Raw genomic sequence first — 13168 nt, forward strand, 5'->3', positions numbered from 1 at the left:
AACAAACCAACATTGAATCTGATTTTGCTTTTTACCTTTTTTCTTTTCAGATTTGATCTTCTGAAATAAACTCAGATTGATTAATCATTTTTGAAATTCTTGTAAATATGTCGATTTCATCAATATTGATTGAAAATCCGCCAAAATAAATAAAAATTTTAAAAAATAAAGCAACTTTGTAAGATTTATAATTTTATTTTAAAATTTGAAGACTAACATTTTTTCTAACTTTTTAATATAATTATTGATTTTAACTTTAAAATCAATTATAAAAATAAATTTTCATCGATATATTTATTTTTTATTTGAACTAGTGGATTTGTATTTATTTATTTTTTATCTTTAGGTTATATGCTTCGTTTCAAAAAATCAGATATTTTTAATATTATTTTCAAAAAATTAAATAATTTTCTAATAAGTTTTGAGACACTTTTTTATTTATTTATTAATATGCACAATTTCTCGTATTTGTGAAATTTTCTCTAGAAAATATAGGCCTCTTCAAGTACTAGAGCCCAAGCCCAAACCAAAGAAGTAAAAGAAAAAAAAGGAGGTGGTTCTCATTCTTGGTTTCCTTTCTTGTGGCAAAGGTCAGAAGAGATTCTTGTATTATATATGAAAAGGAAAATCAGAGCTTAAATTAACTCTCCCAATCTCATTGCTCATTCTGCTAAATTACTCAGAATAATATAAATATATATACTCTGGGAATATTTCTCTCAGACTAATAAATCTTCTCTGATAATTTTGAGCTGAAAAGGAAGTTAGCTAGTTAAAAAGTTAAGTGAATGGCACCGCCAGCAGCGATGGAAGACGATGAGATCATAAAGGACGAGAAGAATCCACCTCCTCTCGACGAAGGCGACATTGCCCTTCTCAAAACCTATGTCTCTCTCTCTCTCTCTCTCTCTCTCTCTTTCCCCTTTTGTTTTAAAACTTTATTTATTAAAAAACAAAATTATTATAATGAATATGGATTGATGCAGGGATTGGGTCCATACTCAAACAGCATCAAGAAAGAGGAGAAGGAAATCAAGGATTTGGCTAAGAAAATTAACGACCTTTGCGGTAATTTTTTTTACTTAATACTTGTCCCCGTGGAAGAGCGAAGTGGAAAAGAGGAAATAAAAACCCTAGTTCGATCTCGATTTATTTTCTTTACTTCAATTATAAAGCTTTATATATAGATTTTTATTAGATCTGAGTTGTTTTTGAAGTCTTCTGGAGAGTGTTTAGTGTTCTGTTTTATTGTGACTGTTCTAAGTTATTACTTTTGGTAAATAGGTATAAAGGAATCTGACACTGGACTAGCTGCCCCGAGTCAATGGGATCTTGTCTCTGATAAGCAAATGATGCAGGAGGAGCAACCTCTTCAAGTAATATATTTTTACTTTTTTTTTTCTTTAATTTTTTTATTGTAGTTTGTTTGCTTTTTTTGCACGAATTATACTCTCAGCCGCAACTTTCTGTGATAGGTTGCAAGGTGCACTAAGATTATTAGCCCTAACACTGAGGACGCCAAGTATGTCATTAATGTCAAGCAAATTGCTAAGGTCTGTTCTTCTTTTCTTTTTGATAACCACTAAGGTCTGGTCTATTACCTTATGTTTGACTCCGTCTTAAAAGAAAAACTGATCATGGCAATGTTTTGTTTTCATTCTATGCTGGTTAAGTTTAAATTCATGCAGGCATAAAATGCTTGTCTAAAGTCTAGACATTTTTTCGTAGTTCCCTTTTTTTTAAAAATAAATTTTATATCAAATTTTAACATATGGGTTGCTTAGTTAGTGTATGCAGTGTTTTAATTCTGAGTGATGTTCTGATATTTTGTTTGCCTTTCCAATTCTAGTTTGTAGTTGGGCTTGGAGATAAAGTCTCCCCTACAGATATAGAAGAAGGGATGCGAGTAGGGTAAGCTTCCCTCTTTCATCTCTTTACCATAGTCTTTGCAATTTCTCATGTTTATTGATGAGTGCGGACTTTGAATACACCATCTATATGTTTTCTAGGTTTACCCGTATAGAAATTCTGATATTGCTGCCTTTGCAGGGTCGATCGCAACAAATACCAGATTCAGATTCCATTGCCTCCTAAGATTGATCCAAGTGTTACAATGATGACTGTAGAAGAAAAACCTGATGTGACATATAATGATGTTGGCGGATGTAAAGAGCAGATAGAAAAGATGCGAGAAGTACATTACTGCTGAGCACATTTTCTATTTATATATAAATATCTTTCTGCTTTCAGATGATGTCTCATTTAAGTTCTGCGTCTTTCTCTAGGTTGTTGAGCTCCCCATGCTTCATCCAGAGAAATTTGTGAAGCTTGGAATTGATCCTCCTAAAGGTGTTTTGTGTTACGGTCCTCCTGGAACTGGAAAAACACTTTTGGCTAGAGCTGTGGCCAACAGAACTGATGCGTGTTTCATTCGTGTAATTGGAAGTGAGCTTGTTCAAAAATATGTTGGTGAGGGCGCTCGCATGGTTCGGGAGCTTTTCCAGGTCATTTTCTATCTTATGCCTGTATAATCACTTACATAGGACTTTTCCGACACTTGTATTTAATTGGTGTTTGATTTTCTGTAGATGGCGCGGTCAAAGAAGGCTTGTATTGTCTTTTTTGATGAAGTTGATGCAATAGGTGGTGCACGTTTTGATGATGGTGTGGGTGGAGATAATGAGGTCCAACGTACAATGCTTGAAATTGTTAACCAGCTTGATGGTTTCGATGCGCGAGGAAACATCAAGGTCTTAATGGCAACAAACAGGCATGTTTTTCACCGACCAAGTCGTGCATCTATTCACTCATATCTACTACCTGCTCTGCTAACTAATTTTGTTGGCTCGCACCTTATATTGTATGGTTCTCATAATGTGTTTAATCATTTGCAGACCTGATACACTGGATCCAGCATTGTTACGTCCAGGGAGACTCGATCGCAAGGTTGAGTTTGGATTACCTGATCTGGAGAGCAGGGCACAGATTTTCAAGATCCACACGAGAACTATGAACTGCGAAAGAGATATTCGTTTTGAGCTTCTTGCACGTCTGTGTCCTAACTCCACAGGTACGTTTTGAGATGTTACTCTGTCAATCATTTGCCGTGTAATGTTCTGCAAAGGCACCTTGGATGGATTTTAGAGAACTGAGACTAATCTTTTCTTTACCAAGGGGTTTATCATGCCTATAATTTCTAGACCAGAATACAATTGCCGATGAATGAAAATGAAGTTAATTATATTACGAAGGGGTAACATATTGGACCTTTCAACAGCTCTCTTTCTGCTTCATATCAAGAGGGATTATATGTTTAAAGTGGGTGTTTCCTAAATGTCTAAAGCTCTATGTTTATTCTGAAAAGTAGAGATTATTCAAAGATGGTTGGCCCTGCAGACCTTTGAACAGTATTTAATTTGCTTCCGTTTGCTTTGTTAAGATTATTTGACATCAGACTGTTTTGCAGGAGCCGACATTAGGAGTGTTTGCACTGAGGCTGGGATGTATGCTATTAGGGCACGTAGGAAGACTGTGACTGAGAAAGACTTCCTAGACGCAGTAAACAAGGTCATCAAAGGTTATCAGAAATTCAGCGCAACTCCTAAGTACATGGTCTATAATTGAGGGAGATATTGTACAAGGGAATGGAGTTGGACCAATGTATTTCATGTTGGAATTCTGCTTATTGATTTTCACTCCCCTTACGATTAACTTATCCTCGTTTTACATTCTTCGTATCTAAATTCCATTGGAAGCAATTAACTGTATGTCTCCATATGGTTTATGTTTAAGTATCGGCTTTTGGTGGCAAAACTCGTTAAAGCTAGCAGAATTTGGTATTTCGGTTTGACCTTTTATTTGAAAAGCAAACGACCATTGCCAACTTGGTGTGTGGAGATGAGAAGTAAATGGCCAGTTGGCTTCCAGATGGAGAAAGCATTTTCTTGAATGGGTTTGAAGGGAATGACTTTAGAAGGGCAAATCTTGAATATGTGAAATGTTTATTTACACTGGAAGTGTCAAATAATGATAGAATTTGCAATGCTTGTAAAACGAATGCAATACAGCAACATTGGAAAAAAATTTCAAAATAAATTTCGGAAGAAATCTTTCTGGGAATGAAGTATTTATGCAGCTCTGGATGATACTCATAAAGCACCATAAATGATCGATAGCAATGCTAATATGAGACCCACTGTGGAGTTTTGATTTCTTCCTGCCAGCGATTTACGAGGTATCTCGTGCTTTCCCAGATCAATCATGATTTCGAATCTGCAAGTATCTTGAGATGGATCCAGAGTCGTAACAACTGATAAATTGTTGAATGAACAGGAACCTTTCCTCTGATCCATTGTCTGATAGTACATGTTAAAAGCATAAGAAGCATTGTTTCTAGCATCCAGCCCACCACAGGAGGATCCAAAACCAAGACTGGTGCAGTCCGCGTAGGAGCAGGCATAGCTAAGGCTGCCAGGCAAATTGGGGTCAGTGAGACTGGCATCAGGGGACATTATACACCACTCCCTGGCTAAATATCTCACACCTTTAGCTGGAACTAGAGATTTTCCATTGCCCATATTTAGTTGGTACTTGATGGTTCCATCAAAAGTGAAAACGCCCCAGTGCCTCTCAAAATTCCCAGGTTGAACACTTTTGTTATCTTCATCAAGGAGTGAGAACAGGTAGACATCAGGTGGGGTTCTGCGTTTCGGGGTACCCTTACCTTGAAATATTCGATCGAGAAGTCCGAGATAGAACCTCTGAGCATACGCTGCATTGGCGCTTGGGTCGCCATCTGTTGGCCATCCAACCTCACCAATGATGACAGGCATTGATCCGAAACCATTCTTTTCAAGAGCAGAAATTAGGGTGTCAAAGTTTGCCTCGAAGACGTTGGTATAAGGTATAGAGCCATCCACAACTGGGGCAGCAGTGCCATTGAAGAAGGCATATTCTTTTGGGAAATTGGGGTCAGAATTTAGGCTAAGGAAGGGGTAGATGTTGATAGTAAGAGGACAATTATTGTCACTGAGAAACTTGACGATAGAGATCATTAGGTCATGGATATCGGCTCGAAAATCCCCACCAGAAGGGAGGCCTGTGTCAGTCTGGTAAACATCTGCATTTAGTGGAACTGTAACCTTCACCTGTTTGCCTAAGCCAGCTTTGATCAAGGCTGCTTGAATATTTTGGAGTGCTGGGAATGTTGTTTGAAGAAATGAATCTTTATAGGTCTTCAAGAAAGGCTCATTTCCTACAGCTACATACCTAAGAAAAGCCACAGGCCCACACGTTAATTAGTACATACATGCAAGAAGCAAATAAATGACGGAAAAAAACAGACCCGAGATATATAACATGACGACAATTTACATACATGTAATTATACATAAAGCTAGGAAATGAAATTTTCTTCAATAGCTGCCATTTGACTTTATAGATATGCATAAGGTTCATTTACTATTTGAGAGTGTGCATTCACCAAGAAAAGTTTACTCTAACAAAAGCATATCGGAAAACGAAGATTTCAGAGGCGTTTTCGTCCCCCCTTACCTTATATCCACTCCATATTTGGATATGTAATTAGACACATTCTGTTGAACCCAGTTTACAGCAGCCTGGACGCTACTTGCAAGTGGTGCCAAGAGATCATTTGGTATCCCAACCATAACTTGGATACCAGAATGCCCTAAAGCCTTGAGTGGCCCTGGTTCAGCTTCAAATAGCTTAACCTTGTCAAAACCATTGTCTTTCAACAGCTGAACAACTATGCTAGGCTGTAGAGGGTGAGTTGTTTGTGCTCCCCAGTTGCATGCCAGCCCTCTTACCCCCTTAACTAGATGTTCACCGCCAATTAAGCACAGTAATAAGAACCCCAACATGTAGCCATGACCCATGTTTAATCTTTTCATGTGAAACTTGAAAGGTTTACTGGGTTCCATTTTCTCAATGCTTATTTATATTTGAATACAAGAAACTGCAAAAAGAATGTTGCCCTTTAAGGTGAGAAAAGGCAAGAATTTTCCTTACACAAAATATTCAACAAAGAACTAGATTCCAAGGAGAAACCCAGTTGAATGATTGATCACTTACAGAAATTAATAGAGGTGGAGAATATGCATATCAAGTAAGGAATTGAGTGTGCATATCATGTTATGTGATCATTGTTTTTTAATATTTTCCTCCTGTGGATATAATACCCACAAAGGAAGGAATTAATGTACGGCCTTTTCCAACTAGAATTTCTGTCTACTCTATAAATGATTCTTATTGAAAAGTGTCTTTCTTAATCATCGCTCTGTTTTCTAGCTTTTGCCTTGTTAAAATTCCTTGGTCACCCAGGAATATTGTCTAATAGAGATAGTTCCAAGTTTTACTCCTAAGCAAATTGCTTAATCAAGTGGAATGCTTCAATTCAATGTGAACCTGCTTCATGATTACACATTTGACTAGAAAGTTCTTGGGCCTAGGCTTAGCTTTGCTCTCTTTAATGGCAAAATTCATCCTCGGCCTCGGACCTCAACAATAATAACAGAAAAGCTTACTCATGCAAGAAGCTAATACTTATACTCTTAACCCTTCTGGGCCATTTTTCTTTAACTATCCAGTCTAGCGTTTAAACCTCTTTGGGTTGAGTTTTTGCCTTCTCTTGTCAAGCTACACCCGTATGGCCTGTAACTGAAATAATAATTAAAAAAAAAAAAGAAATAAAGAAAGAAGAAACATGCTTTACTTTGAAGTGAGAGAGATTTTGATTTTAAATCATCTTTTTCGTACTAAAAGACTATAATTATTTATGATAGTTCTAATGGGTTGATTATTAAACTTTCCGTGTAACTAAAAGAAAAGAAAAAGATGAATTTTGAAAGAAGAATGAAAAGAAAGAAAGAAAGGAAAGAGAAATAGACAAGAGAGAGAGAATATATTTGAGGGAGTTGTCGGTGAGAGGACGCAGCCAACCAGAAAAGGACCTACTCAATGAGACTATGGACAAGATACGCTGACAAACCCATCTTACACCTAACAGGACGACGATGGCCCTTTCCTTCTTCCTCTAATTTTCGATTTTTGGTTTCATCCTCAAATTATTACAAACAATTCCTATCAAACACATCATATCCAACTCAATTAACATATATTTTTTCCACCCACAATGGGTCTTATGGAATGAACCCCTGTGATAGTACATTCACGATCAAGTCCCTGTATGATTTATATTTGATATGAAAAGAATTTCTAGTGGGGCAGGAGTAAGAGAGGTCTTTTCCTCTGGGATAGTACTTGCATCAACTAATTTATGAATGGAAGGAAATGAACCGCAATTACTTGAGATGTATCATGTCACGGGTTGTCTACTGCAGTAAACTAATTATAAGATGTCTGGTTTCTAATTATTTCCATGTCTTAGTGATCCAAACTGATGTCTTAATTTAATGATAACACAAGATTGTAAGTTAGCTGGATTAAACCTGTTTAAAGTTAAAATATCCTCCATAATGCTAAAATATTACTTAAAAAACCATAACATTTATTAGAAACTGTAACATAGTCTTATTGACTAAGTGCACCATTATTTCTGTGATAAATATATCTAACATATACTGAAATAAATAAAAATAATATCTATATACATAAATGCTTTTCTTTTTCCTTTTCCTTCTTTTAAAGTTCATTTTAGTTAAGTGAGAAGCAGGAGGCCTATCCTCTTGAGTCAAAAAAAAAGAGTGTAAGAAGAGTTGCCCACACTTGGCTTATATAATAATGAACGAAAAGGCACAATCCCGTATTTCTCGCTGAATGTGCAAATAGATTTGTGGGTTTTCTTTAGATTTGACAATCCCTCACTCCATTTTGCTGCTGTTCTTTACTTTTGCTTGAAGAGAGTAAAAAAAAAAACGAAAAAAGCAGCGATTTTTTTTAATGCTCTTTTGGAATTGAAGAGAGAGATATGCTTTGTGTAAAAGCAGAAGTCCTCGATGACCACGACGACCCTAACAACAACGCAAGCAGTTGTACAGCTACTACTAATAATGGCAGTACTGGGTTTGGCTTTGTTCTGCCAATAAATATGTAAGACCAACAGCAGTACAGTACAATGCTTACTTTGTATCTCTCATTTTATCTATTTACTGTAAATTTTTATTTCTTTTTATCTTTTTGGGTAGTGGATTCTTGATATTTTATAAAATGTGTGTGTATTGATTGTGTGAGTTTATTTTTTTTTCACAGAGGAAGTTCAATTCATAAATATTTATGGAAGACTGGTAGGATAGTGTCCAGTCGATCTATTTCTTCTGCAGACGGCTCTCCTTCAATTTCTGATCTTGAGGTACTTATTATTGCTGCATTTTTGTTCTACAATTTTTTAATTTTTTTTTAACTAGGTTTGATCATATGTAGCAACATAGAGATGTTGTTATGGAACTTGTCTAATCAAGTTAAGTGAACCATTTGCTCTTAAGATCGTTTGCACTTGTAAATTGAAGCTGCTCTATTCGCATTTGATGATTGTGATTTCTGCCATTTGCTTGCTTCTATTTTCTAGTATTATTACAAAAGAAACGTACAAGTTTCATATTATGTCCTGGTTAAATTAAACCCTTAATTGAAAATATAAATGAGTATACCATACTATCATTCAACCTTCGATCTTCTTATTGTCTTTTGGATAAGAATCCGGGAAATGTTTAGTATCAGTTACATGATGATGCTTGTAGGCCATGAAATTAGATTAGTTGCACTGCATGTTGCATCAAGTTGAGCAACTGAAGATTTGTGATTTTTACTTGTAAAGAATCAAAGTGAAACTAAGATTGACTAAATTCTGAATTCGTACTTTGTGGATCTTGCATCATTCTTGACTGCCATGGCTTTCGCAACCACTTTGTTCTCTCTGGCTTTGCTGAAACTTGCAAATGCTAGTGATGAAATTTTACATAAACAAAGAGAATCCTAGTCGTTCATAATATGGCCATCCTTGAACAGGCCCAAGTGCTCTAAACATAAATTTTAACAGATTGAATGGGCGAAAAGGTTAACTTTTTTCCTTCACCTCTTATGCGATCTAGAGTTTAACAGATTAGCTGCTATGATGTTACTGAGCTGCTCCACCACCAACCCACTCTTTGTTTTTTTTTTTTTTTTGTTTAAATACTTGGGTCTACTTTTTTTTTTTTTTTCATTTCAAAAGTAAAACAGTAAATCTGAATTGCATTGTCATCAGGATACTAAACCCCTGGATAAAAGAAGTGGACAATTGAAAGGTGGGAATATGTCTCTTTATAGATACCAGCTCGAGGAAGATGTAAGCGGATTTTAATTTCCCTACTTATTTACTTTATATCTTTATTACGGCGAGCTATCAATTAAGTTGATAAGTATATCATTGATAGTTGATAATTTCAGGTCAAAAAGTTGCAACAGCAATTGCAAGAAGAGATTGATTTGCGCCTAGCTCTAGCAAGTGCTGTTGAACACTCCAATTCATCCTTCTCCAGTTCACCTTATCAGCTTCCAGATAAGGTTGACATTCTCAGATATGTTTTCCTCTCTTATAATTATCTTCTTGGTTTTTATATCTCACCTCTAGCTCCTCATGATGTGGATAGCAGGCCCAAGAACTTTTGGATAGTATAGCTATTCTAGAGATTGCTGTATCTAAGCTCGAACAAGAATCAGTTTCTTTGCAATATGAGCTTAGTCAAGAGAGAAATGAGCGCCGTCTTGCTGAGTACTGGTTAAGGCATTTGGCCTGCTCAACATCCTCATCATTGGACTCCTCTCACACTTGTATAACAGAGATGGTATCCTCTTAGACTAGTATTTTTTAAGTTTCTGTTTGATTAAAAATGCAGTTTTGGAACTGCTTATTATGAAATAAACATGCTCTTTGCTCAGTCATTGGAGTGCTGTTCTCCTGACATAAAGAGTATGAGAAGCAAGAGAATTTCATAGTCAATAGTTTGTTGCAGAGCAGGAGACCTTGCAGCAAAGTGAAAGGAGGAGGCAAAGTGGAGGATAAGCCCCCCTGGATAGATGTAAAAAGAGAGCCAAATAGGGACCATTTTGTTGAGAAACTTTGTCACCATCCGAATCAGCTTTCTGAAGAAATGGTCTTGTGCATGAGAGATATTTTTATTTTCTTAGCAGATTCTTCCAACCTCTCTTCTTCTGACTGCACGGCTTTCCCATCTTCACCTCAAGGGCACCTCTCTTACTCTTCTTTGGCATCTTTCCCAGACTCGCCTACAATGAATTCATTTATGAAGAGTGCCACGGTTGAGATTGCACATGATTTTGAAGTCTCTGCAAGATATTGCAAGGTTGATCCTTATAGTCTTCCTGGTAAGGTAGATTGGATAGAAGGCATTGGAGCCTATAGTAAAGCAGCTGAAGTCTCTTGGTTGTCTGTTGGAAAGAAAGAACTTGAATATGCTTCTGGGGCTCTCAAAAGATTTAGGTTTAATTCTCAACTTTAGTAACCAAAGTAATTTCTTTTTTCAAGTTTTTTATATGCAATGTGAGGTTTATTTCTCCATCTCTCTTTTGAGCTCAGGGCATGACACAGACCCTTGCTCTTAGGAGGCTGCAAAAGCTCATTCGTATATTGAGCATGGTTTTCAAAATAACTTTCAAAAAATTGCTTGTACTTAATTGAATTCCATTAAATGGTGTTTCCCCTAAAAACACAGCAAATAGTACCTAAAACAAGTTATCTACTTTTAAGTATCTATTTTCAAACATCTTCATTTGAAGGTGCTGACCCTTCTTTATTTGGTTATCCTGTTTGGACGCTTCACAGGTTACTTGTTGAGCAGTTAGCTGAAGTTGATCCAGCTAGCCTGAGTTGTAGTGAGAAAATGGCATTTTGGATTAATGTGTATAATGCTTTGATCATGCATGTAAGTCTCTTTTCACTCTCTATCCATTCTCTAACGTATGCAATGTAGCCTCTCTGAAGACATATTTCTGAATTTCCATATCCAATTTTCTCATTCTAATGCATATTTGTGTATGTATAACCATACTCGAGCTACTAAAGGCTAGAGCTTGTGGGCTTTTACAAGAAATGAGCACCCTAGTCCTCAGTTCCAACCATTTTATAGGACCAATGGGATGATGGAAATGGTTTTATATTAAAGTTATACCCTTCAAAGAAATATTTTACTCTTGCATATCTCATTGTTTCTCTTTTTTCTTATAATTTTTTGCAGTTGAACATATTTCATTGTTTCTATTTGCTTTTCTTATTGCTTTCCTCAGGCCTTTCTAGCATATGGAGTTCCAAGAAGTGATATGAAATTGTTTTCCTTAATGCAGAAGGTTTGATATTGTAGTCATCTTTTCTGGGTAGCGCTTGTCCTCTTCCATTCTATACCATTCTTATTAAACTCGTGGTGAAATAAATGGCTTCTTTGCATGTAGGCTGCATATACCATCGGAGGACGCTCATTCAGTGCTGCTGACATTGAGTTTGGTATTTTGAAGATGAAACCTCCAGCCCATCGCCCACAAATAGTATGTTACATGCATAATTTTGCCCTACACCCCTAGTGAAATACGTTTATGATGTGGGCAAGGCAAACTGACTCATTGATCCTATTCACTATTTGGAATGGTATATCAAAGAATCAGTGCTGCCATGCGACCAACAGTTTACTTTATTCACATTATAGTTTTATCATTCACATTCTCTGCCAAGTGAATGCACGTATTTGTGAGTATTAACGGGATCTGAACCTGATTTTTCATTTAGAGGTCCTGACAATATGAGTGATAGTCTTGAAAATATAAAGGAGGTGTTTAATCTCTTCCCATGGTATGGTTTAGGTTACACTTCTGACATCCATGAATTTCATGCCAGGCCTTGCTACTTGCTCTTCAAAAATTTAAGGTAACTGAGGAGCCGAAGTTCTCTGTTGATCAACATGAACCTCTCCTGGCTTTTGCTTTAAGTTGTGGGATGCATTCTTCACCAGCAGTAAGTACCTTTTGCTTCTTTCTTATCTTTTGTGTAATTGAAAGAAATTCTTTAGCAGAAGCTCAGTTAACCTACTGAAAGAAACTAGAATGAATGAAGCATGAAATTCTCAAAGTTCCAAAAAAGACACGCGGTTATAATCACGAGTTGGATCTGATGCTCAACACGAGAACAGCCAAATTTGTACTGGGACTTCAGGATGGTGTGCACTACTACTATTTGTTATATGTTTGCGTCTTTCTTTCCATGATCAGGTACGAATCTTCACGCCAGAAAATGTAAAAGATTTGCTCAAAACTTCATTAAAGGATTATGTGCAAGCATCTGTTGGTATAAGCAGTAAAGGTAAAGTATTGGTGCCAAAGTTGTTGTATTGTTTTGCAAAAGGCATTGTGGAGGACTTGCAGCTTCCTGAGTGGATTTGCCAGTTTCTCTCCCCTGAGCAAGCTGCCATGGTTAAAGATTGTTTATCTAACCACAAGTGGAGGCTCCTTGGTGCTCGAAGCTTCTCTGTTCTGCCATTTGATTCAAGGTTCCGTTTCCTTTTCCTATGATCGATGCAAAATGTAGGGTCGAACAATTTTCCCACATCAACAGAAGATTTGGGTGGCCGTGTGCTTATATCTGATTGTCAAGTTATTGAATGGTTTAAAAGCAAAATTTATAAATTATACTGTACAGAAGCAAACTTCATCTTTAGTATTTTGTTCTTTGTTGTAACCAGTGGAATTAGGATCAAGACTATATCGAGTTGAAACACCATATGGGAATCCAGGCTAATGTGAGCAGAAGTAGAATTTAAATCGATGAGCTTGGCAAGTTAGATAGGATTCAGTTTCTCCAAACCTTTTTCTTTTTCTTTTTCATGTTTCTTTCCTGCCCAGGATATATGCTGGGCCAAAGCATAGAAATGCAGTCTACAGATGCATCAACTTATAGAAATCAAAATGCATGAAACAGAAGATAACTTGAATGTGCTGCATTGCAAAAGGGTACTTAGCTTCAACTAGCGGAATATATATGTATTTATAAATTCAAGCATTAGATTTTGATCAATCGCACTACAGAGGATTATTCCAGAAATCACCATTACTCAACTGAGGAACATTTTGGAACCACTTTAACTAACCAGACATGTAACAAATGTAGATGGTGAGGTGCTGTTTGTAATGCTCTCTATTAAGGCGC

The 13168-nt window shown here is 36.5% G+C and overlaps 3 protein-coding genes across 3 annotated transcripts; 2 read left to right on the forward strand and 1 right to left on the reverse strand.

Moving 5' to 3' along the window:
* The first annotated feature begins 561 nt into the window (after positions 1-561).
* LOC8259018 (26S proteasome regulatory subunit 7) lies at positions 562-3767 on the forward strand. The gene is made up of 10 exons (XM_002516136.4): positions 562-887; positions 987-1068; positions 1285-1376; positions 1476-1553; positions 1850-1911; positions 2050-2194; positions 2286-2504; positions 2589-2770; positions 2895-3070; positions 3467-3767. The coding sequence occupies exons 1-10, from the start codon at positions 789-791 to the stop codon at positions 3622-3624; spliced, it is 1293 nt and encodes a 430-aa protein (XP_002516182.1). The 5' UTR covers positions 562-788; the 3' UTR covers positions 3625-3767.
* On the reverse strand, positions 3657-6225 carry LOC8259017 (glucan endo-1,3-beta-glucosidase 5). The gene is made up of 2 exons (XM_002516135.4): positions 5554-6225; positions 3657-5268 (listed from the first exon to the last, which is right to left on the reverse strand). Exons 1-2 carry the CDS (start codon positions 5940-5942, stop codon positions 4149-4151), a joined length of 1509 nt encoding a protein of 502 aa, XP_002516181.4. The 5' UTR covers positions 5943-6225; the 3' UTR covers positions 3657-4148.
* Positions 6226-7666: 1441 nt separating this feature from the next.
* On the forward strand, positions 7667-12787 carry LOC8259016. The gene is made up of 11 exons (XM_002516134.4): positions 7667-8070; positions 8230-8329; positions 9224-9304; positions 9406-9522; positions 9612-9803; positions 9972-10459; positions 10802-10901; positions 11263-11322; positions 11425-11517; positions 11864-11980; positions 12235-12787. The coding sequence occupies exons 1-11, from the start codon at positions 7949-7951 to the stop codon at positions 12532-12534; spliced, it is 1770 nt and encodes a 589-aa protein (XP_002516180.2). The 5' UTR covers positions 7667-7948; the 3' UTR covers positions 12535-12787.
* Positions 12788-13168: the final 381 nt, after the last annotated feature.

Source organism: Ricinus communis, chromosome 3 (assembly GCF_019578655.1).
Source record: "Ricinus communis isolate WT05 ecotype wild-type chromosome 3, ASM1957865v1, whole genome shotgun sequence".
Classification (NCBI taxonomy): Eukaryota; Viridiplantae; Streptophyta; class Magnoliopsida; order Malpighiales; family Euphorbiaceae; genus Ricinus; species Ricinus communis.